This window comes from Crocodylus porosus, unplaced genomic scaffold, assembly GCF_001723895.1.
Source record: "Crocodylus porosus isolate Cpor-Errol unplaced genomic scaffold, CroPor_comp1, whole genome shotgun sequence".
Classification (NCBI taxonomy): Eukaryota; Metazoa; Chordata; order Crocodylia; family Crocodylidae; genus Crocodylus; species Crocodylus porosus.
The window spans coordinates 9,138,108-9,164,610 of record NW_017728932.1 but is presented as its reverse complement, the minus strand read 5'-3'; the positions used below and the strand labels follow the sequence as shown (position 1 = coordinate 9,164,610).

Sequence of the window (26,503 nt, the reverse complement as noted above, 5' to 3'; positions counted from 1 at the left end):
CTAAACCCAAGAGAGTTTATTTTAGACTCCATAGTCTATCAGGTCCTTGACCTCTCACTTGAGACTCCCAAGAAGGACCAAAGAAGATGAGTTTGCTAAAGGGGTATTTGTTGATGTGCAACTTTCTCAACTCATTTCTTACAGGTCCCCAAATGGCTTCAGACAATAATGCTTTTCCATACCTGGATGGCCAAGAAGTTAAATTCTCTATCCTGAATTACCAGTCCTATGAATGGTCAAGGCTGGTGCAGTGTTATTAAATGAAGACATTCAATCTGCAGTAAAATCCTGAACACGAGCAGATTCTTCCATATCCCTCAAGTAAACAATGTATTAATCAGAACAGGGTGTAAACCTGAATGCTTTCCAAATGAGCTATTAATTATTATCTGCTATGTGCACCAGTGGAGGTCAATGCACCTTCTGTCACACAATGAGTCCTTTGAGAGAACAGCACAAAACCAGACAGCTTTTCTTCTGCATGTCATACTGAGGTCAAGTTTCATTACTTTTTCTCCCAAGCAATTTGGGTAAACAATTTCATTGCTTTCAAGCAAAACGCTTGAGAAGGAGCAGGACAAAGAGAGTCTCCATTTACCACTTCAAGGCATAATCAGCTTATACCCTGGAGGGTATAAATTTGAGGAAAAATACATCTTCTAATGAAAATTATCACAAAAACTGACCCATCACCACCAGAGCGCACAACAAGTGTGAGTTTGAGCAGCCGGCCCAAATTAACATACACGTGCAGAAATGGTTTGTCGTCATCCTAAAGCACCATCCCATTTCTACATACATCTTACATATGGCCACATCATAACAAATCCATTCCCAGAGCAAACGTGACATGAAGACCACATGTGGTTTTTTCCCCAGCTGTTGTTCCATGATCCAGGTCACCATCCTCATTCTTCAACAAGATCTAACATTGTCCAAACCCACCTCTCAAGTCATCTCTGTCTCTTTGTAATAGTCACCATGGAGGTCTCTCTAAGTTTTTAAAAGTTATAAAACCTATGTTTTTATTTTCGCATGGAAACGCTGAGGGCAAGCCAAATGGGTTGTAGCACAAAACACACTCGGTAAAAATCCAGTGCAAGTGTGGACCTCCTCCCAAAGCCCACTGAAACCAAAGGTGGGGTTTCCACTGATCTCAATGAATGTGTGTGCATTTGTTACATAAGGAAATGGAACAAGAAATGACAGAAAATTCAATCATGCTTACATATTTTGGAATTGCACCTGAGAATTGCAATGCAAGGCATAGCCTTAGCCCAGTATTACACATTGCACAGCTTTCTTCACCAGTTATAAGGGAAGAAAAAAAATGGTGCACATTTGTGCCATTAAAGTCATAAAGCATGTGCACAAAGGAGCAGAATTAAGGCTGCACAGATGACTGAGAGACTAGTATTTTCTAATATTAGTGTCCAACTTTGCAACCTTAGCTTGGAAGTATTTTTGACATAATTACACTGATTTAATTTCAGGACTGCCAAGCACCTATAACTCCAGCTGAGTGCTGAAATCTGCCCTGTTATTTTAGCTGTGACCTCTGGTTTCCATGTTGGAACACAGAAGCTGCCATGAGCCAAAAAATGATTTAGTACCAAGGTTCACTTGCGTGAAGCTAACAAAAATATAGCTTCAAATGAACATGCTTTAAAATTAAAGGGTGAGTCAAGGGGATTATTCTGTGATAGTGTAGCAGGCAATTAAAATTATACCCAATAGCCAAAAGGAAGGGAGCGCAACATCCATCAAAAAAAAAGCACGCCAGTAACCCCTTGCTCAAAAGGGAAACTTTTTTCCTATCTGAGCGCAGCTAATTGTCAGAACAAATAAGCCAAAAGATGAATTTGAAAAGAACAAGGAGGACAGTGGTTTAAAGACTGTCTTCGTACAATGCCTTCTATCAGCAAAGGATTGCAAAATCTTTAAAAGCTTGCTTTTTGATAAATTCAACACAACCGGCAGTCATTTTTTTTTTCTTCCAAGCCATTCTTTAATACAGCCTGGATATGCAGAAGTCTTACTCAGTTGCAGAAGAAACATTATCAGTAGCAAAAGTGAACAGTGAACAGCAGAGCAAATAGAAAATCTCTACCAATTAACTACAACATGTAGTGATAATGGAGGCATTCAGAGACAGCAAGCAAGCGGTCTCAAAGTTCAAACACGTTTTGCATTTGCAAGAATAAACAGTAAACCGAGAATCTTGAAAGGCCATTCGGCTCAACACAATATAGCTGCTGCTCCCTCTTGTCCTGCTGCGATCAGCCAGTCCCAAGCAGAAGAGACTGCTGTGCTGGGCACTTGAGGAACGGGGCACCTGCTGCTTCCAGTGAAAGAATATTAATTCACCATTAAAAGAATGAATAGCTTTGGTGACTGGCTTTAATTCCTTAAACATCACTATTGCTGGAGGAGAGAGAGGTGAGAAAAATCAGCCATCCATTAGAGCAGTGTTTCTCAACGCGGGTGTTGTGGGCACCTTGGGGTGCCAGCAGATCCTTTCAAGGGTGTTGTGTCATTGGTAGAGATTTTCTATTTGCTCTGCTGTCCTGTACACTCTGGCTATTGTTAGTGTCTCTTCTGCAACTTAGCAAGACTTCTGTGCATACAGGGTGATTCACAAGGTAAGCCCAAAGACAGGAATAAGAGTCCACAGTGTTAAAACCATTAAGATCTGTCGTGGTCTTCACAAGTTCTTTGCAACAGAAGAACTGCTCTATTATTTTTGCTGCAGTCCAAAAACCGAGTGAAAACTAAGAGCTGGAATTTGAGGGGTGTCTCAAGCCTATTCAGGGTGCCTCAAGTCAAAAAAAGGTTGAGAACCGCTGAATTAGAGAACGCAGGTAGGGAGGTGGCCTGGTTATGGAGGGTTCCTAGAGAAAAGACAGGTGGATAAAAGCTGCATGGCAAAGGCCACAGAAGGAACCCAAGATCTGATCTAGTCTGGGAATACCATTAAGCACAGGTGTCCCATAAACGAGATGGCTCCCTGGTCTGAAGTCATCCATATGTTTACACGCTTCATCAACTCTACATCCGCAATGAAGGTCTGGATGTTTGAAGGGCTACAGGGCAGCCTGCAGAGTGTGCCGGCCAGCTGAGCCTGTGCACTACGCATCTCCTAGCAGGCTGATTAGAGCAGGAGGACAAGCCAAGGCTCAAGAGATAAGCAGCCAGAGGAGGAAGTGTGTGATCTCAAAAGTTCTGCAGCACATCGGGAGCATCACTACCGCTAAGGGTTTGCCGTTTGCTATGCTTGATTTGGTTGGCAAAGCAGAGCTGCTCACAGCCCAGTTGCCAGGCTTACCTTGAGGATTTCAGCATCGGCTGGTGAAGAGATGCTCTGTGCTTCTCTCACTCACCAAAAGACGACTGTTATTTGGGGTGGAGGGAAGGTTTCCAAAAATCAAGAGTGAAGAGTGCCATTCCCTGCTGGCCGCATTTAGATCCTGAATCACAGCACCACTGCTAATCTCTCTGTGCAGTGGCAAGCGCTTATTATCACCCCATGGAGCTCTGTGCTCCTTTATCCAACTCCAGATATTTATGGAGACCTACACTAATTTGTGCATGAGAGAAAGGGGGAAGGGAGGAAAGATAAAAAGAGAGAGAATAATGCATTAAAATCTCACTGTTAACACTTTCCAGCTCTTAAATGCACATTTAATTTAGATTTGCTCACCAGTGCCCACCTGATTTAAATAGCTACCCAGTGAAATATTTGTTTTTTGGGGGAGCTTCTAGAGAAGAACTTATTAAATATGCCTAAGCCAGCAAAGCTCTCCAGAAGTCAGCTCAGCTTCTCCACTTGCCCCAACAGTGACTCTGGCCCATTTTTTACAGTACAGTCTTGCACCAATTGCCAAGTGACTTGTTGGGAATTACAAAGTGAAAGGACCTGTGTGAGCACTGAAGCCAAAGGGGAGTTTGTTCATTTGCCTAAACACTCAGTCAGACCCTAATGCTAAGTACAGACAGTCAAAAAGTCTGATGCTGAATCAAGTCAATCTTCAGAGGGTAATCTGAGCTGTGTAGATCAAACTGATAAGCAAGTGAACAGACATTTACTACTGATTCCAGAAATGCAGCCACACACCTGCAGTGGCCCAGGCCAGAGGCTGGGGGGCACCACAGCATGAGTCCCTGCTCACCTGGAGCAGACAGCTTGGGCCAAGGCTAGCCTGCCCGCCCTGCAAGGCAGGGGGTTCCTGGGGAGGAACAAAGCATCCTGGGATGCTGGGGAACTGTGAGTTAACTTGAATCTGGAGGGGATCTGGGACAAAAGTTCAATTTAACCTAAATCACTTAAGTCTGATACCACATTTATCCAAGTTTATCTTAAACCAGTTTCAGCCACTTAGAAGTGCATGTAAACTGCTTTCAGTTTTGTTACTTACAGATTTGAACCAACTTCCGATCACTTACACCAGTTTGTGTAAAGGAAATGTGGTCATCACATCACACACAGGTCACCTACTCTGACAACTGTGGCTGAAGTTCCAGGCAGCAGTAAATCCTGCACAGCACCCTTGGCAACACATTTTGAAAAAATAGCAATTCACAGGCTCATTGTAGGTTTCTGCTTTTTTTTTTTTTTTTTTTTGCTGGGAAGGATGTAGGTGGCAAGCCTAGAGAGGAATTATTCATTTAAGCACAAATGCATGGAGATGTAACCAGAGAGAAGGGCAAGAGGAACAGCAAGCTGATAACCACAGAAAGCCTTTTTGGCAGTGAAATCTGACCATCAGGCCATGTAACCATCTCAAGGAGCGTGCTCTTACGTAGCATAATTCTCCAGTCTCGCTTTAAAACTCCAGAAATTGCCTTACAACAACAGAATTGTAGAACTGAAAGATCTCAGGAGGTCCTCCAGTCCAGTCCACCCCTCTTTTCAAGGCTCTTGTAGGATAATCCCCATCTAAACCACCACAGCTAAGTGTTTGTCTAAACTGCTCTTAAAAGCTTCCAAGGATGGAGATTCCACAGCCTCGCTAGGAAGTGCACACTTTCATACTCTTGACTTAGCTGGAAGAGAGCTGCCAGGTAATCTCCCAGCTCTGACTTCCTTAATTTTCCTATGAAATGAGGAAGAAGTAGTTCTGAATGCAAATTTGAAGAGTGAAAAATCAATGGACTGTAAAAGGCAAGTCTAAATTACTCAAGTGCTAAGACTCTGTATGCATCAAAACTGATCAAGCTGGAGCCAGGAACACTGTCTAACACTGCAAAGGCAAGTGACATTGGGCAAGAAGGATAATGGGAGTGATAGTTTCTTCTGAATTGCTCCATTGTGCCAAGTCTAAGAGCAGTGAAACAGGACTCGCTGTTGTAGGACTTGTCAATATTGATGACTGCTGGGGTGCTGAGCCTGTAAACTATCCCTCCAGTAAATATACTTCTAGTATTGTAAACATGGCTGTAGGAATGAGTTTCAGGATTTGCAACAATAAATTTTGGCTGCTGCCTAATTCTTCAAATCTCCCTGCAGCAAATATATTATATTAGACTACCATACTCACTTGGCATTTGAAAGGTATTGGCTGAAAAGAGGAACCACACTGTGCAGACAGCTCAAACTAGCTCATTTTTGACTGTATGATAATTAAACTACTGAAAACAAACTTGGGAGTCGCATGCAACCTCTAGTAATTCCAGTCACTTTCTGCCACTTATCACTCACCTTCAACCTCTAGGAACACATACTGGAACAAACATCTGGATCACTAACTCCAGTCCCCTGCTGTCACAGACATCTTTTCTCTTTTCCAGGTGTCACTCCTCTGATGGTTGAAAACTCTCTTTTAATCTCCAACCTGAGCCAGGAGAAATTCTCCTGGGAGTGATTTAACCCTGATTGTTTTCAGGTTATTTTTTTTCCTGGAGTTGCCATTTTTACTCTAGAACAAAAAGCCTGAACACCTCTATACTTATGGCTTCTCCTGGGAGAGAACCAACGATCCCAAGAGAAACTAAATGTCTGCACAAGACCAATGGCTGCATGCACACATTCAAATAACCTGCGAAAATTCATCCAGGTTTGCCCTCCGGGTACAGAAGCTTACCCAGAGCCACGTGTATAGGCATCTAAATGCCAAGGCCCTGAAGAGTGGGAAGTCTGCAGTGCTGACACTGTGCAGGTGGAAGTGAGGGGTGGTGGGGTGGGAGCTTGTGTACACTTGTTGGCGTCCCTGCAGGCTTCCTTAGCCTGCCTGGCAGCAGACTGCAGTAGTGCATAGGGCAGCCCTGATTAGCTGCCCCAGACTGTCCATGGTCAGCCTGCATTTCCTTATAGCACAATGTGGGGATTGAGAAGGGGGAGTGTTCTGGAGCAACAGTGTCCAGTGTCTCCTGGCAGGGGGGAGAAGCTGGAGGACTGTGGTCTCTTCTGAGAGAAGCCATAACGTGTACAGATATTCACTGTCCCAGGAAAATCCAGGGTTAAATCACTCCCAGGAGAGCTGTTCCCAGGTTGATAGGTTTTTTTCTGGAATGGCCATTTTTACCCTGGGAGAAAAAGCCTCAACATCTGTACACTTGTCGTTTCTCCTGGCAGAGCAGCAACTCTCCCAAAAAAACCTGAATGTCTGTACAAGGCCAGTGTCAGCACATACCTACTTGCTCTCAAGCTCATATTATCCTTCAACTTATCTTGCTGCTGGGGTTCACCTCCGGTGTATTCACAGCAATCACGGTGCTTTGTTCTATTAGGCCGAACAAGCCAGGCTTTTTCAGGCCTCTTGTAAGGAAGGCTCTCCATTCTTCTGCCTATCCCCACTTCCAGTTGTAATTCATATTTCTTGAGCAAGAGAGAGATCAGAACTGTGCAGAGTATCCCAAAGGAGGCCTCGACAACACCCTCTGCAGTGCCTTTAATATTTCTTATCATCAGCAAATCTGAAGAGAATTTCAAAGTTGGAGAGCAGCTACGTTTCATGAAGGATCCAGGGTCTGATAAAGAAACTTTGTAAAGATGATGGCCCTTTATAACTAGTGGTATCTTCAGTAATTCAAAAAATAAAGGTTATAGGAACACTGGGTTGTTCTGGGGGGTTTGGGGTTGTTTGTTTTGTGGGGGGGGGTTGGGGGGAATTGTAATTTCTTTTCTAGTATTTTGTGTAGTGTATTCATTCCACTGCCTCCTCCATTTCTGCTATTTGTAGGTGGAAGAACAACTTCTCCACAGATTGGACAGAACTAAGGGGTATGCCTTATAAAAGTTAACATAACCTGCAAATCCTCATTCAGATAGCCTGTGAGACTTGTCCATATTGCCGACCCCAGGCATTCAAAAATTATGAGTCTGGTTCCTAACAGACTCAGTTCCTCAGGCCAGCTACTACCGCCTTTGCCACCACACTGGGAACAGAAGACATGAGCTCCAGACTACACACATGGACCTCTACAGCTTGTAAACAGTGACTTACGCTTAGTGCAAAATTCAGCACTAGAGGTGCAATTTTTGCTACCTGCAAATCTTGAAGTGATTTTTTTCCAGCAAAACCGAATACTGGAACAGCCTAGGAGTACAGAATAATATGAGGTATTAAATGTTATTAAACTCCTGTGCTGGGTCCTGACCATGAAAAGATGCATGTGTGCTCATTGCTACAAAGCAGTATAGCTTCTTACTTTCAACCCCACTCATTACTCTGCTAGGGTGCAACGTACTCTGGAAAGACCTGAGAGGCCAAAAAAAAGGACAGCCAGCACTAGAGGTAAAAGCCCTAAGTCTGTGAATGTCCTGGGAACTGGGGAAAAACACTTGGATTGTGAACACTGAGGTAAGGACCATATTTTTGCTTTGTTTGTACAGTGCCAGCAGGACAGGATACTGGCCCAAACCTGGGATGCTTATGTGCAATATTAACTCAACGCCAGCTGAAATCATCAGCCCCTGAAGGGGTTAGTGAAACCAAAATTTCAGCTTCAACCCTGATTACAGGCATCGAGCCAGACGTGCTGCTGAGTTTTTGGTTGTAGCTGTGTTGGTCTACGGACATAGGCAGGCAAGGTTCATTGAGTAGACGTGATCTCTTTTATTAGACCAACTGCGTAGTTGGAAAAAAGCCAGGCATGGAATTCAGTTTCCACAGGGTTCGGGCAGACCCTGGCTCACCTGTGGTAAGTTTTGTACTCCCCTTTCCGTCACTTTGAGATCAAATTATGGCCTAAGCCATAAGCACCTATGCATTTGTACTTCTGAAGTTGCACTTGACACTTTCACTAGGCAAGCTACACAATGATTTTGCCCGTAGGAGACCTTCGCACACAAAGCAGAAGGAACAAGAGACTCAGACTAGTTGAAAAAAAAATCTTGGTTCAAGTTGACAGGCAAACAAATTCTTACCCTCCCGACACAACTGATGAATTTTCATGTTCTGAACCTCCATGCATATTTACTGCAGTTTTGCCTCTTCTCAGATAGAGCACAATGAAAAGCAGGGTGACTACACTGTGCTCAGACTTAAGGGAACATTTTTCCAAAGCCTCCCACAAAGCCCAGCTGGATAATATATAATAGCACTATAAATGAACAATAATGTCATTTATTTTCTCCCCTAAAACCATAAAAACACTCCTAAAATCTACTTTGCCTGATGTATCTTTCCTAGCCATAAGGAACATCTTGTTACAGTGTCACGTGGGTGTCATAATAAAGGGAAGCCCAATGATTTCTAGTAACAATCCCCAAGTTACTTTTAATGGGTGCTGGGTATCCAAATTCCTGAGGCAGTGATAAAAGTAATACTGAAAACCCCAAGCTTAACAAAACCTCATAGGAAATTATTGGATCCAAGCAGGTGTGTGGTATCCTGGCTCCACTGATTTGTTAAAAACTACTGCCACTAGCACCGCAGCTATTTTAAGCCATCCAAATGTATAAACACGCGAGTTCTAGATTATTTAATTTGCATTTTTTGTTAAAAAATTGCATTTGACTGCAGCAGTTTCAGAGAATTACACCCATTTGAACTTCGGAAACCAAAAAGTGGCTTCAAACATCCCATGAATATATTAATCTTACTAAAAAATTGCACTTATGGCATCTTTGTACTTACACAAAAGTCTGCTTAATATGGTCTTTTCAAGAGCAGATGTTTCCAGAGAGAAAGGAAAGTCCAGCTGTTCTGAAAGGAAAGATTTTTCCTCCCTACTTCCCCCACTTTTTTTTAAGCTTGGCAATTATTAGCCCAATTTAATTAATGTCCTGTTTTTCAGAAGGATGGAGGGGGAAGATGAAAGACAATTTAATGTCCAACTTGAAATTATGAAGCTATCTACAGTCCTCCTGTTCATAAACTCTGTTGCATTCGGGATTCCGCTAGTACCGAATAAAACACAGTCTTTTTCCTGAATAATCTCCAGTCTAAACAGACACAGGGAGAAAGGGGAAGCCAAAGGCTGAGGGATGTGTAGCGACTTGCCCAGCGTCACACAGCAAGTCAGTGGCAGAAGTGAGAATTAGAACAAGACTAACTCCCTTGCGAGGTCCCTATCCAATTGCAGCACATTGCTTCTAACCAACTACGATGCAGCTTCTCACCATGCAGCATATCCCAGAGCCATCAGTAGGGGTCTAGCACAAGTCGGGTTCTTCCACAGCCTGGGTAAAATCCATTCCAAACCAATGCAACTCTGGCTAGGACTTCACTCATCACTGAAATGGGGAGACTGTCTTAAATTGACCAAATTGTAATTGGTCAATCTAGATGGCAGCATATCATCATTATAAAGATGACATGCCCAGCTTGCTAATTAAAGCAGAAGAGAGCGTTGTTTTCCTTTAGATACAGTGATTGCGTTGGCTATAAAATCTTCGACAATCTTTGAAAAAACAAAAAGTCAAAGTTGTTTTTAAACTTTTCTTCTACAAAATTAAAGGCAGCCCAAAGTTCATCCTACTCCACTCTGGCACTTGCTTATACCACTGCATAAGTGTGCACAGGATCTAGAGCAGAAGTACTAGGGTACGAGGACTCAAAAAAAAAAAAAAAAAAAAAGTCAAAACCCCAAGAGGCCAAATTCTTTTCTGATGACTTAGGCAGATGCAATCTCACTGATGCTGCATCTGCTCAATACCAGGTCTGAGTTTGACCATGGGATATTTACAATGACATTTGGATTCTACCACTAGGAAACCGCTCCATCCAGATAATTATGCAGCCCTACAAGTTTTTAATTCAGCTTGATTGCTGTTTGTGTTACTCTCCATTTAAATGTATTAAGTCATAGTTATAGTGTTGTCAGATTTTTCCCTGAAGAAGTATTCGGAGCATCGATGGGAAAACTATATTGGTCAAGGGCTCTCGGTTGCATTTACAGAGAACCAACAATCAAATTAGTTTATACACTTGCCATTTATAAGGGTGCTAATAACCTCGCACATCTTGCATAGGAGTTGTGGCAATACTGCTTCTTAAAAAGTAGTGCCCAGTGTGTCTTTAATTCTGCCCAGAGCATGCACGATCTTTCATACATCTTCATTTATGGAAACAGCTCTTAATTGTGTGTTTTATTAGTCAATCTATTAAACCATTAAAAAGAACCAAATGTGCTGCTTTCTGCAAAGGCAACTGGCAGAAACGCTTGTCTTGGAAGCTGATTAAAACTGCAACGCTTACTTCTCAGCTGCAATGAACACACAGTTCAGAGCCAGGGATTAGATTTGGTGATTCTGCCAGCCAGTGGGAGTTGTCTGCTCTATTAATGACTATGGAATTGGTCCTGCATTTTTTAAAAACCTGATGTAAATGTTACATTTGAGGAAAAGATGTTGGATTGGCAGCATTAAAAAGAGATAGCTTTGATTTACCCACAAAATGGCATAACAGAGAAAATAGCAGTGCAAACCTCCCCCAGCTTCCCATCTATTGATGGGTCTCCTCTGTCGAAGGAAACAGCTGAAAAAAATAAATGAATGCTCACTCTTGCTACCAGCAGAAGGAGTGAAGTGGGACCAAATTCAAGACCTTCAGTACCAAAGCATGTACCACGACTACCAAGGCTAGAAAAGTAGCTCTGTTAAATAGCACCAATTGGGGCCCCTTTTTCCAGGGAACTGTATTAGAGGAAGACCCTGCATGTTTGGGCTGGGATTTTGGGAGGTCTCTAAAAGAGACCTGCCCAAGCTAATGGACTTTGGGCATCTATTTCTCTTCAGTTCATCTGAAAAAAAAATCACAACCTTAAGAAATAATCTGGCACCTACTGACTTCAGTGGAAAAAAAATCTAGTTGACATCCATAGTACTGAATCAAGCCTTTCGCCAGTGGATTGCAAAATGGGAATACTGTATTCAATTGTGGCCTCTCTTCTGAGCACTTGGACAAGGTGCCAGTTAGGGTGGTGCTTCACATTACAGACACCCTGAAAAAGAGTGTGCACTCATTTCTTACAAACCATTGTCTGGTTCTGCAACGCTAAGAGGTTCCACCCCAGGGCTGGATTGAAAAGGGAGATGAAAAACCCTGCTGCCTTTGAACCGTCCATCTCCCCTCGCAGCCTGGCTGTCTTGAATGACAACTCCCAAATTCAAAAAAAAAAAAAAAAATAGCCTAATCTTTGCAAACAAGTTTCCCAAATAGTCTCTGAAAAGTAATAAATCCAGCCAGCTTTCAAAAAAGGTTTAAGTGGACTTAGGTACTCACAAAGCTCCACCAACTTCAATGAGTCTTCTCTCAGGGAATAAGTAACAGATCTATTCTATGTAAGCACAGATATCAGAACGTAACCTCTATTAACGGTGAAATTATTTGGTTAAAAATCGTATCTGATTAAAAAAAAAAAGAGCAGCAAGCTTTGACTGTAATGAAGATTGAAATGTCTTACTACTGTAGCTAATTTCAGAAAATACCATAGTCCCTCAGAAAATATCGCTCCTGAAATATACCTTGCCTGTTCTTTGCTTTTATTATTTGTATTTTGTAGTTACTAACCGCAAAAAGGAGCTCTAAAATTCTGTAATCAGTAATGCAATTCAGTCTTTAACAAAAGCACTGTATAATTAACTGCAGCCAAACACAATGATAAGATCTATAAGCATTTGGCAGATAATTCCACAGTAGGAAAATCAATGGGCAGCTAATCAATAGAATTGAACCATACAGTATAACATGGGAGAGTTCAAGAGAGGGGGGAAAAACATGCAATGAGGTGTCTAGCCTAGTTTGAATCAGATGAATATAGCAGGTGTCCAATCAAGGACAATTCCTAGCAGGCTGGGCATGTTACAGCTGTTGCTCCTTTTCCTGTCACATTGTAGAGAGAATGAAAACCACAGCCTGATATGAGCTGCTGCGATATTAGTTCAGATTTTCAGATGTGCTTTCAGACCCTCTGCACCTACTGACTTTGGTTGCAATGAGAGCTGCTCAGCCCCCATGCATCGTCGAGAGCAAAGTCTTATGTCCCCACTCATGGTAGCAAGCTACCAAGTTTTATTTAAACATAGCACATTTTATAAATGAAACTGTTTGCAAATGATAGTCCAGCCAGATCAGTTATCCTCTTAGTCCCTCCTTAAAGCAAACAAGGTGAGGACCAGGCAAGGCAGGACTTGAGCTAGGAGAAGAGATGAGCCCATGAGAGCTCAATGTTGGTCGCAGAATGAAAAAGAAAAAGCTCCTCAATTAAGACAGCAAGAGGTGGGTCAGGTGTAGTACTGGAAACCTGGGTTCCCCTCCCAGCTCTTTCACTGGCTTCCTGTACAATTTTGGAGGAGATAATTTCTCTGTGCTTCAGTATCCCAAGGTGAAATATGGGGCACTAGCAATAATGAGCAACACTATCCTAGGATCTAACACCATAATATGGAAATTAGTATATTAAAAGCTCACAAGTTCTGAAGGAAATACAGGACTAGGAGTGCAGTCCAGGCTGACCAGCCTTAACATGGGCATTAAAAATAAAAAGCATCTTGCTCATGATATTGTATTAGATTGATTTATCTCGTTTGCCTTGAGTCAAGAAAAGAAGCTTATGCTTCAGCAAGCATCTCTTACAAAACCCAACTGAATCTGTCACTCCAACTGAAGCAAGTTACCAAGCAACTAGAAGGGCCTCTTAATGCCACTCCCAAGGGTAGATGGCTTCTTCCATCTGTCACTATCCATTTAATAATTAAAAACATGTCACTTGGATCATCTGGTCCATGTGTCAAGGTACAGAGAGGAGTGACAATTTTTGCCTGATCAGGCCACACAAAGCAGCTCATAGCTGTGACCAAACACAAGTTCACAGCTGCAAACAGCTTCAAAAATGGCTGATTGGGTGAAAATCTGACCCCTCATCGCAAAAGGGTACCAGATAAAGATGTTACAAAATGTAGCAGCTTTTGTAACTTCTGTCTGCTCAGCTCTCAACCTATGGCTGTTTTCAGAACGGGAGATGAGGAAAGGGAGCAGAGGGAGTTCAGTTTAGGGGTGTTTCAGCCCTGCTTGGAAGGTGGGGCAAGTATATTGTGGCCCTCCTGCCCTGAGGTGGGGGGGCTCCAATTCACCCACCCCACCCTCTAGCCCCAGCTGGGGAGCTCCAATAACAAGCTCCCTCTGCTGCACCTCCCCCTCCCCACCTCTGCCCATGCTGAAAACGAGAGCACTGGCAAAGAGACCTAGCCATTGCTATGTGAACCTGGCTGCAGGCTCCCTTCTCCCCTGGAACCAACACTGAATTTCTGCAAGGTCTGGGGCAAGGTTGCAACTCCAAACGCTTTGCAAAAGTTGTTCTGAGTTACAGCTGGGAGCTGCACCTCAGTCTGCACTCTTAATCACCAGGAGATGAAACTCAAAAAATTCACTAATGAAGAATATTAGCCAAAGTACCTGTACAAGAGCACACTGGGAATACATAAGGTGAGAGAAAATGATTCCTTACTTTTCCTACACCCTGAGAGAGCCTAGTCTATCATTAAAGTCAGCTGCATAAACAAAGAGGGAACAAAAGCCTTTCAAAAGACGGCAAACAAAACCCAAAAATATATAATCACTCAAAAATATTTAGGGAGCCATATGACAAAGGCAAATAAATTCCCTTCAGTTTAAACAGAAACTCTCTCTCAAAATTTAATGATATTCAGCTCATCACTTAATTAGCCTACACTCACCTGAACAAATTTATCAAAATCTCTTAAGCCAGATTCCAATACCAAACAATACCCTACGGTAAAATTGTCATAAAGTGGCCTGGGTGCACAAGCCAACAGGAGATTCGGGTAACATTTAAAAAAAAACAAGACTTACTAGCTTCACCTCTTGATGCAATTCACCTTTCGAGCTTCACCTTTCAGGCACATAGGTAAAGATGTTTAAATGATATTGGGTGTCTTATTGCCAATGATTTCATAGGAATGCGAGTGCAACCCACCTTTAAAAGTCTAGCTCTTTGGGGCTTTAGAAAACATAAGTCCTAGGGATCACCAATACACGTGCCCAACATCTGCTCCAACACATTTTAATTAGAAAGCGTTTGCTGATTAGCACGCTCCAGCAGCCTCGGCAGTCACATGCATTCAATGTCCTCATATTTCAGATTGGCGGAGGGGGTGCCTTAACTAAAGTCTGTCAAATGAGCTTTAGTTAAAGCACTCCCACCGTCATTTTGAAGTGCAGGATGCTGAATACATGAGATGCTGCAAGCGCTTTAATTGAAGTGGCTCCTCAGAGCCACACTAATTAAAGCGCCCGCCCACCCTGAACCATGTGTAAAGACACCCTAGGTGACCAATGCCCATAGGTTGCTTTTGAAAAGTTGAGATCTTTTTCCATGAATGATTTAGCCAACTTCAGAAGAGCAAGGTGCAGACCCAAGTAAAAGTACAAGAGTCTGGTCCTGCGCAATGAGCTGACTGCATCACTATGATCACTACGCCCGCACCGAGAGCCACTGCTGTGGCACACGCATGAGATAAACAGGAACTACATATTATCTTAGCCCATCACCATAGCACAAACCTGGATGCTGCCTCCTATTCCTCTGCACATAGAATTCTGCATTCCAGCAAAACCCACTGAAGTTATCAAACCCATGTGAATAGTCTCCCCCAAAAGGATGCATTTTCCAGAAATACTGTCTGAATTATTTTAACAGTAGAATATCGTTAAGAGTTACACACCAATGCTCATTAAGCACAACACCATTTACACCAGGGGACATTGCAAACAGCATTTGCACCAAATGTCTTAACAAAATAAGCCACTGGGTGTCTGATATAGCAATTTTTCCCTGTTAAGGTAAATAAATAAATACAGAAAGTTGAAGGTTACCTGGATTTTCTTCCAGCTTTCCTATAGTTTCAATCTGCTCCACCAGGTCATTTGAGTTCCACTGACTCATGCCAATGAGAATAGCACTTTTCCCTTCCACCACCTCCTCTGCAGCGAGAAGAAAGAGAACAGGGTAAATTACAATCCAAGCAGGAGAACAAAGGCAGGATTACCTTGTTGGTAATTATTAAAGAAATAAGCAGGTCTTTATGAACCCTAATGGGAATACGCAGCATGCAACATACACTAGATTCTCTCAGAAGTCTGCCTGTCTACAACTTCACATTGCCTGATACCTTTCAAGGCCTGGCCTATGTGGATTTGCCCTACATCACATGCTAAGAGTCTCTGAAGAAAGGCAGAAAACCCAGTTCCAGTATCTAAACCCAAATTCAGTGCTTAAACCATTAGACTGTCTTTAATATCCTGTAACTACCAGTTCACTCATACAAGTGAAGCAGTTCATTATACAATAATGCTGTAATGCATCTTCCCTACTCCATACGAGCAACATTTTAACACACCAAAGGCTACTAAAAATGTGTTGACACTTTCACTATTTCAGTGTGGTTATAGGCTATCTGGAGCAGTAACCACCTCATTGCTGTGTATTTGGACAGTGAAGTAGCAAATGCCCCTAGTATGGCTGCAATTATACTGGTACAAAAGTGATTATATCGGTATAGTTCAGTTCAGTTCAGGGAACAATATGAGCTACACCATTATGGGGCCTATTTGTACCTGTGTGATAGTGTTCACATGAGGGCTTTACTCTTATACCATGACTCTAATCCACATATCTATGCTGCTTCTCTGATGCAGGTCAGTTTTACGTGACTTCTTAGTAAAAGGCATTTCAACACTAAACACAGAAAATCAATCTTAAGATTTCAGTGTCCAGGAATCCTGAACTCAGAACTCAAAATTGTGAAGGGCAGGGGAGTGCAATCACAGACATTTCATGTCTGTAAAACCCTTTCATCAAAAGCCACATGAGCCTTTCAATTTTAATCTCAGGATACAGAGATTATAGGATTACACGGGCCTACTGCTCAGCAAACGGGTTCCGCTAACAGGTCTGTACTTTCATCAAGAACTCATTGAGAAGTGGGCTGGGAAGTGCCAACAAAAAACACCCGGCACGTTGCAGATGTTCCCCTTTAACAGGCTCTCAACGCTGTATGAAAACATTTCCATTCAGTTTAGCAGCTGTTTAGGAAGCAGCGCGTATTAGTTCCTTTTGAATGAATTTATTAAAAGCATTTCAGCGTGGCTATGTACAAGTTCCTGACGTGTGCTGTGCGCTTAGTGTGAGTACACAAGAAAGCAAATGCAAAATGGGCAACTGGAATTCTTTGCTATGGCAGCAATTCAGATAAAGGGCCAAATCCTGCACGCTAACCTCATGCAGTATAAAGACAGGCTCAGTGGGAGTAAACAGCTGAATTGCAGCAGAACACATCAGACTGAAATAATCAAATTCAGACCAACTTCAAGTTTCAAAAATGTTTCAAGGGCAATTTGATTCTTGGTCATCTAAATGCATATCAAAACAATAATGTCACATTGTGGCCTATAGGAGAGAAGTAGGTCTCTTGGGAAGTAATGCTCCCCCTGCCCCCCATCATGGAATATCAAAGCAGATATCAATCCTGGGCTTTATGCAGCTACCTATGACCACCATATCTGCAATGAGGGAGCAGTCAGGACCTGCCTCTTCTCACTGCCACTCAGAAAGTGGAAGTGGGATGAACAGACCGCAATCAATACCTCCATAAGCAGAGCAGACAGCAAAGTGCCTATGAGACTTTCTCTGCAATTCTCTGGGCTCAAAATTTACTTGGGATTTTTGGGGGCTTTTGTGCTTCTGTTCATTTTCTTTGTTTAAAGGGCTGATTCATTGCAAGTCTTCGGTCACTACACAAGATAGGGGATGTGTTGGGTAAAAGGGTCCGCCTGTCTTGAGAGAGTCATTCGTACGGTGGAAAGGCTCTTCTCCCATGTCGTTTGACAGCATAAGGCTATTACTGTTAATATCTCTCAAGGAAGCTCAATAGAATTTAAACTGAGGAGTTATATAAACCTGATCACCGTGGTTGTCATCCTTGCCTGCAAGGGATTGCGCATGATGAGTATCTCACACAGACATTAAACACAAAGGCATCCTCATGACCCTCCCCACCCCCCATGAACTTTGCTACCAACATGAGAGCTGAGACAGGGATTAAGCACTTCATTCAGGGATACATAGGGAGTCTGACACAGCCCTGGACTTCTAGCCCAAGGCACTAGCACCAGCAGCATCCTCTCTCACTTAAACAATGAAGCTCTCAGCAACTGGGCTGCAACAGCCCTCTGATGCAAGATACCTGACCCTCAGGTCAGGCCACTGAAATGCCAGCAGCACGCAGCGCCCCACGGGCAAAGAATGGTACAATTACAACCCCTGCTCTCTGCTGGGAGCCAAAGCAAAGAGGGTGCATGCTAACCAGCATTACCACTTAAGCCCTCAAATTCCTTCCAAAGGCAGGATCCTTAAATCGGCTCTGTAAGCAAGTTTTAAAAGTTTATCATTGCTAGTGCTGTGGTGGAATGGAGGACCTGGACACAAAATTAGCCTTAGTTCTTCAAAAATGTGTCAGGATGATGTTCAACAGGTCTGTAAAATTGCTGGAGCATTCAATCTAATATTTTCTCTTCATTCGTCCCTGTTCTGTAATCCACTAAGACAGGCCTTCCAGATGGCCCTCATGTTTAACAGAGAGAGGAAATAAGATTTAGAGGTTGCAGACTCAAGTACTTATTTTTATTGGTTCATGCACTGGACAGAAAGCATTTAATATGGTCCAAAGCACAATGGAATTTAGCATAGCACTCTGGTAGTCATCACGGCCCACGCTGCAAACCATATCACAGCAGGAAACGGTGCTCGGACCACTGCTTTCCCATCGCCGAGGACTCCACTGCCTGTCTAGCTATAAATAAAAGAAGGAGGGTTATGAACTCCTGTTTACAGCCCAGATTCAGATTGCTTTAACTGGCAATATACAAAACCCCAATATCAAGACATAAAAATGTACTTGCCAAGCCACAGTCCCACTACTTCAAGAAAAAAATGCCTAGGTCTCAGATTAGATGCATCATGAACCAATCTTTTAACCCCAGTTCTTTTCAGCCTATTCCTTCAAGATTCAAGATATGAGAATATAGCGGGAAAGACAGCAAAAGTTGTGTAGCCAGCATGGCCGGGAGACTATGGACCTTATTCTCCATGTACCTCAGCATAAACACACAAGTGTAATTACACCTACTCCAATGGAGTTATTTATCTCTGACCCACATGGTGAAAGAGAGAGAGTTGGGGTGGATCCAGAGGGATGCAGTCTTATCCCCTACCCCTTCCACGGTGTAACTCAGATGCCAGTGGCTCCAATTCTCTGCCTAAGTCCTGTGAGGATTGCAAGGCACAGCTGGAGTCCCAGGCTGGTGTGGGACACCTGCAGAAACAAGCACTGCCCCTGGCTGACCTGGGGGCAGAAGGAGCTCCAGGACCACTCCTGCCACAATCCAGCCAAGGGGCTGTGAGGAGCAGCTCTGCAGGGTGCCGTGTTCGGAGGCAACAGCAATGGGTAGGTCTCTTTTCCCTCCCCCCACCTAACAGCCCAGGGCTTCCAGTGCAGGGAGCGGCTATGCAGGGTGACAGGCTCCACGAGGTGATGGCAGTGACTGCAGTCTCGCCTTCCAGCACCGGCTCCCACTCAACAAGGGACACACAGGCGGACTGGGCAGAGAACAGAAAAGCCTACAAAGGTGGAAGGGGATGCACACCAGCTGCTGCCACTGTCCCTGACTAAGCCCAGCACCCTCACTGAAGACCCTGGCTTGAGCACAACAGCAATGCCATAACTTCCTCCACCCCAGAGTCACCTAAGAACAGTGACAACAGCAAGTAGGGTGGCCTTTCATGCACCCAGAAGCAAACCCCAAGCAAACCCTGCTGGAGACAGGGGTGAGGGTAGAGGGGAAGGAGGGAGTTTTCCCTTCTTTGAGGACTCAAAGTCCCTGGCATCTGCTATCGTGACACTGTCAACTACCCACACAGCAGCAGCTGCAGCTATTTCTGCAGTGCTGGCTGCATCTCTAGCACCCCACTCTTTGCATTCCTAGATCTGCCCATGGCAGGGGGACTCCACTCCTTGTTGTGGACTGAACGGTAACAAAGAGCCCTCTTCAAAACTATAATTACAAACATGGAAGTCCATCTCAAGAGGGTTCAAATTATCCACAGGGAATAAAAACGGGAAGGAGACCATAGACATGTGAATGTCAAAGAAACTCTGGCTTGATTTTATCAAAATGTTGCTGAGTAGCTGGTGCAGGTCCTTAGCACCACTAAAAACTAAACCAACAGGTTTAAGAAGGAGATTTTCAATGTCCTTTCCTATTATTTTAAAAAGAGACTTACCTGCCTAACCTCTTAGACCAAACATACTGGATACCAGCAACCCATGCCCAAACTGTTGGAAGGCAGATAAAGATGGGTCAAGCCAAAAAAAAAAAACAAATGCTGTACACAAGTGACTAAGGATCAGATATTCAAGATCAAATCTTCACATGGTGTAAACTGATGCCCACCCATTGAGGTTTACAGAGCTAGGTTGATTTGCATTAGCCGACTACCTGGCTCCAAGATTTTTCAAAGGTGAAAGGCAGAGTAGATCTGCACCTGACAGACAAACTAAATAATATATATGTAGCACAAACATTCACTGGAGTTCACTTCATTAGGTGCTGTGAAAGGACATTATGTAAAGTGGAATCACTGAACTGGATACAAAGGATGGCGGGGGGGAGGGAAGAGGAGAGAGGGTGCCCAAATGTCTCAGTTTACTGAGAGAGAAGAAACGTGCACACACGTGCCTACTACCATTTTGCTTCACTACAACAGTAGCATTTCAGAAGGCATTTCAAAGCGAACTCATTTAAAACACATGGAGATGGAGAGGAAAAATTATTCATTTAGGATTTTATTATAGCTTTCAAGCTTATGCATCTTCCTGAAAGGAGAAGAGATCACAGATAAAAATAGATGTTCTCTCTCTTCACCAGACTTCAGTTGTATTTGGGGAAAAGGAAACGTGCTTTTACATATAAAAGCGCTAAGTCTCTTCCTCTTTTTTTCCCCCCCACTAAAAGAAGTACATTATAGATTAGGCAAGATCTCCACACTTATCTCCTTAAGAAAGAAATGCTATCTGTTCAGTGTCGAAAACAGTAACTCTGATGTATAAATCCTTAGTGATACACACCGCCTGCAAACATCGATGCTGCAAATCAGTGCAATGAGTAGCTGGAATTCTGGATTTAGGGCAACTCGTCACAACTGTAGCTGATGCAATACCAGAGGAGTGCCTGCTTCCGAAACACAAAGATATGCTCTTTTCCTTTACTATTCCAAACGAAATCTTGGCCTGTATAAACTCCAATCTAAATTTCAATCACAATGAAGCAATTTCTTGCTATTTATAACCTCTTCCATGGGCAAGAAAGCTACAATATTTCCTTTGAAGAGGGCAGAGGTTAGAAAAACCTTTTATTACAGGACAAGTAATTAAAAAAATAAAAATAAAAATAAAAATAAAAAAGAATCAAAACCTCCCTCAAAAAATCCTCAAAAGGATTCAATTCATTCCTGTGCTTTTAGTATTCCTCCCCACAGGTTTGTACTTTCCTTGAACATTCATTCTCATTGTGCCAAACTTTCTTCATGATCTATAGTAGGGCTGCAGCAGCAGATGGCTACGCACACTGCACCGATGTTATCTCTGCCTGAGAAGCCAATCCTGGAGTGAGCAATGTATTCAGCTGAATGCATTCATATACCCATGAGGAGCTCTTAGGGCTTTAAAAAAATACATGTAAAAAAAGTGTGCAGAATGAAAAGATTTGTACAAAACAAATGGAAATGATCTCCCACATGTGGGAGAAAAAGGTATGTGCACAAAGCAAGTCCTCCGACAGGGTCTTCTGAGCCACTTCAAAAGGAGATAAGGAATCAGAATGTAATAATGAGAGCAGTGTTATTCACAGCAGTTTTAAAAGAAAGGGCCCCAACAACCCAACAGAATACAACATCGGAGAGAGGAGTAGGGTACCTGCTACATGCCAGATTTGCAGACCAAACTGAGCTCTGCTCAGAACCCCTCTTCAATGAAGCACTATCACGTGCTAAAAAATTAAGCACACGCTGCTTTGCTGAGAGGAGATGAACGTAAGCGCACATTTAAATCCCGTGCCAAACTGGAGCCTTAGACATTTTCACCACTCTTGCTTCCCCGCGCCAACATTTTTTTCCTCAAGGAGTCATAGGAGTTCAGCAACTCAAGGCCTGATCCAAAGCCCTTTGGAGATGATGAAAAGACTCCCAAGGACTTCAGCGAGATTTGAGTCGGGTGCTTCGCAACATTTTTTAAAGCTGCTGGTTGAAAAAGGCCGAAATACATTGTGATCAATCATCCAGTGACGTTTCACCATTGTGACTCATTTCATTACCCAGTTAAAAGGACTTCTGTTCCCAGAATTGGAACAAGAAGCATCACAGAGAGCACTTAGATGTGTTCCTGAAAGCTTCAAATGAAATACCTATTATACAGCCAGTGTTCCTAAAGAGTTTTCTAAGAACTGTATGTATAGGAAGCTAACATTTCAAAAAAGTACCATTCTAATATTTATAAGTGCTGAGAACAAGCCTGAAAAAGTGCTTTTGTATTATCATCTTACACCACAAAAAACATTCAAGTTCTGCTCACAGATCCGAACAATGCAGCAGGATGCTCATCCAGAGACCGGATCTCCAGTAAGTGCACTTTAATGGGCAGATGTAGAAGTTTAGTTTCTGAAAGTTTATTTTCCATTACCAGGTTATAAAAGTTTCACACCCTCCAAAGGGCATCACTGTACTTGCTAATGACGTAAGGCTCAAAATCCAAATTTAAAAAGGTCTGACAGATACCCTTAAACATTATCAATATCTGCTGGGAAAAGTCCCAGTTTCTTTAACTGAGCTCGCTATGTGTACAATGGGATCACACTGCTCATCTTTTGATGAAAACCTAACCCGTTTAAATTAATCGAAGTGTTGCCATCAGGGACACTGAATGGTACGGGTATTGCAAGAGGAGCTGTCAAATGCTGCTATGCCAGGGGTGGGCAAAATGCGGCCCAGGGACCAGATGCAGCCCATCAGGCCATTCTATCCAGCCCACAGGGCCCCTAAAAAATTTAGAAAATTAATATTTATCTACCCTGGGCTGCCTGTCATGTGGCCCTCAATGGCTTGCCAAAACTCAGTAAGTGGCCCTTGGCCCAAAATAATTGCCCACCCCTGTGCAATGCCAAATCAAGTGATCTCAGGGAAGCTCCTCTATAAACCCAGGGATGAAGAACAAGACCAGAAGTTGAGATTGTCCTCCAAAGCTGTCCAGGAGGTTGGCTTTAAAGAAAAAAGTGTCAAAAATAGGACACAACTTAAAATCAAACGCGAGTTGGAAATACTGGATACACGGCAGCTTTACTGTTTGACTGCACCAAAGACTGGTAGATCCCATGAGGGTTTTAAGAATTTGGTGAATTAACAACAAACTACTGGCCTTCTCAGTGAGCCAAGAGAAGACAATACAAACTGACAGATACTTAACGAGGTGTCTATTTTTGCCTGGATGTAGTCTATCCCCCACTGTAAATTGCTCCAGTTCTCCCCAGCAATTCATCACACACTCCTTCCACCTATACTTAACAACATTTCATAAAGTATTTAAGAAGAAATTTAATATCTACAAAGAAATGCTAGCGCTTTCAGATAGAAAGGTAAAATAAAGGTGATTATTGTTTTCTGCTTCTCCCTTTGAGGATTACAGCTATAAGTTCATTTGGGAGAAAGAAAAAAGCCAGATTTATGCAGCTGTGTACTCTGTTCCTGAAACAGACTGAAAAGAATCTGCCAATAACTCATATTTGATGAAAAGTAGAGAAAAGGGAAAAGGGAAATATTACACACACACTGCTTTGTATTTGATTCAGAGTATGGCTAAGTGAAATTTGGAATTTCCAAATTCTAACATTTTAATGTTCTTCCTCAGCAATCCTTCACAGATGGTCTTCCATGATGGTCTTATCTGTGTGTCTGAAGATGCGTGATGAGGTCGATCCAGGATTCATAGACTCTAATGTAACTCAGGCACATGTTTCCATGCAGGGTGGGTGGCTCCAGATTCTTGATTCGGTTTGTGACAAGCTGTTTCTGCTGCTCCTGCTTTTATGTCTCCTGTTGTCATTGTAAGGATTCAAAGTACTAAGATCCTTGCAGCAGCATCTTCCTCCATTTGGGGTGGTCCTGAGTGATAGTCTCATAGTTTCATAGTTGTTTCATAGTTGGTAGGGTCAGAAGGGACCCGACCAGATCATCAAGTCAGCACAGGTTTCTTGTGGGTAAGTCTTGCTTGACCAATCTCATTTCCTTTTATGACCAGGCGACCTATCACCTGGACAAGGGAGAAGAGATTGATGTCCTGTATCTTGACTTCAAAAAAGCCTTCGATCTGGTATACTGTGATCACCTCTTGGAGAAACTAGACAACTGTGGCCTTGGGTCCACCATGATCCGCTGGCTGGGAAATTGGCTCCGTGGTCAGACCCAGAGGGTAGTAATTGATGGCAGTCACTCATCATGGTGTCTTGTGACCAGTGGGGTCCCCCAAGGCTCTGTCCTTGGACCCATATTGTTCACCATCTTCATTAAAGATGTGGACATTGGAGTCATAAGTGGACTGGCCAAGTTCGCCGATGACACCAAACTTTGGGGCAAAGTATCCATACCAGAAGATAGGCGGGTGATCCAGGCTGACCTGGACAAGCTCAGCAAATGGGCAGACAAGAACCTGGTGTTTAACACCAAAAAATGCAAGGTTCTCCACCTTGGGAGGAAAACCTGCAGCATCCTTATAGGCTCGGTAGTGCTACGCTGGCTAGTACTACGGAAGAAAGAGACTTGGGGGTCATCATTGACCACAAGATGAACATGAGCCTGCAGTGCGATGCTGCGGCTACTGAAGTGACCAAAATGCTGGCTTGCATCCATAGATGCTTTTCAAGCAAATCCTGAGATATCCTTCTCCCCTTGTACTTGGCCTTGGTGAGGCCCAGCTGGACTACTGTGTCCACAGTTCAAAAAGGATGTGGAGAAGCTTGAGAGAGTCCAGAGAAGAGCCACACACATGATCAGAGATCAGGAAAACAGACCTTACGATGACAGGCTGAGAGCCATGGGGCTCTTTAGCTTGGAAAAGCGCAGGCTCAGGGGTGATCTGATGGCCACCCATAAGTTTATCAGGGGTGACCACCAGGATCTGGGGGGAACGTTTTTTCACCAGAGCGCCCCAAGGGATGACGAGGTCGAACGGTCATAAACTCCTGCAAGACCGTTTCAGGCTGGACATAAGGAAGAATTTCTTTATTGTCCGAGCCCCCAAGGTCTGGAACAGCCTGCCAGAGGTGGTTCAAGCACCTACACTGAACACCTTCAAGAGTAAACTGGATGCTTAGCTGACTTCCTGCCCTTTGGGCGGGGGGCTGGACTCAATGATCTTCCAAGGTCTCTTCCAGCCCTAATGTCTATGAAATCTATGAAGTCCAACCCCCTGCCATCAACTTCCATGAGTTGATGGCGATTTTTTCAAGCTGGTCTTGAGAATGCCCTTGAAATGCTTTCTCTGTCCTCCTCTTCAGCATACACCTTGTTTAAGCTGGGAGAATAAAACTTCAGAAACTGTGAGTCAGACATCCAGATGATGTGGCCAGCCCAGCAATGATGTCAGATGATCAGCACCCCAATGCTTGTGGTGTTGGCTGGTGAGAGGATGCTAAATGTTGGCATATCTACCACCTTTCTACTGGATTTGGAGGATCTTTTGCAGGCAGTGTTGATGGTATTTCAACAGCTGGAGATATCTCCCATATGTTGTCCACATCTCAGCTCCACACAGTAAGGTGGAGACCACAACTGCTTGATAAACCATGAGCTTGGTTTCAGATCTGATGTCACAATCTTTGAACACTCATTTCCTCAGGCATCCAAAGACTGCATTTGCACATTTGAGGTGACACTGGATTTCTTCAATGTTGGATTTTTGTCAGTGGAAGCCATCTCTTGCAGAAGGCTGACAAGGTATGGGAAATACTTAACGTTCTCCAGAGTCTCACTGTGAAATACCAGTATTTGTCATGGCTTAAAAATTCCCCCCAGAAAAAGAGTTGCTTTACATGTGCCAGAAAGTTTTGATTCAGCAACATTCTTCAGCAAGGTAAAAAATGCATTAAACCCACAACCTCTACATATCGCATTTCAGTTTATTGAACTGACTTGGAATAGTAGGTTTTGTATCAGTTCATAAATAACATCTCCTTGTGGTAAAATGCAGCATAAGGTTGAGATTTATACTTTTCTGAAAAAAAAATGAAAGTTTCCTGTAGGCAAATTTTGACATAACTTGTTCATTTTCTGTCAGGAAAATCAAAGCAGAATATTTCATTTCAGCTCAGTTTGACCAGAGTAGAAATATTTTGATCCAGAATTCCCATCTATTTCCATTTCTTCCATTCTAACCTCAACAGGATATGTAAAGTCAGATATATATGATTTCAGTGACTTCCTTGTGGTCTTTTCTTTACGGATGGAACATGAGCACCTGCTGCATTACTCATGGTGTATAAATCCATGTGCAGATGGTAAAACATTGTTTATCAGGTCTTCTTAAAAAAAAAATTCTTTGAATTATATGAAAACTTTGATAGGATTTTTTCTTCATCAAGTTTGAAATGAGTAGGTTTTATAAAGAAATTAAAAAGTCAGCATTTCAATTTAAAACAGAAAACTGTTATTTGAGTTTCCAGGAAAACCTAAAACTGATGGGATTTTTTTTCCTCCTCCTTACCCCTCTACCTCAAAGCTTGAATTTTAGTTAGTTAGTTTTGAACAATGAAAAATGAAACAGAATGGATTTTAATAAAGCCTCTATTTCTGTGCAGGAACCGGGACTTCCCCCACTGTGATGCCAGACGGTCTCAAGGGGAACGCCTCCAGACCTCAGGTTGGGGAGGACCGGGTTAGAGACTTCTGGAGGTGCTGGACGTGTTCAAGTCAGTGGGTCCAGATGCTCTCCACCCCAGGG

General features: G+C 43.0%; 1 protein-coding gene across 2 annotated transcripts in view; it reads right to left on the bottom strand.

The window, feature by feature from the left end:
• The window catches only part of PITPNM3 (PITPNM family member 3), a 228,260-nt gene that overhangs the window by 167,139 nt on the left and 34,618 nt on the right, over positions 1 to 26,503 (bottom strand). For both annotated transcript variants that reach the window (XM_019545546.1, XM_019545547.1), the window contains exon 2: positions 15,279 to 15,386. In XM_019545546.1, coding sequence (XP_019401091.1) covers positions 15,279 to 15,386 — 108 coding nt within the window. The remainder of the gene's footprint in view (positions 1 to 15,278; positions 15,387 to 26,503) is intronic.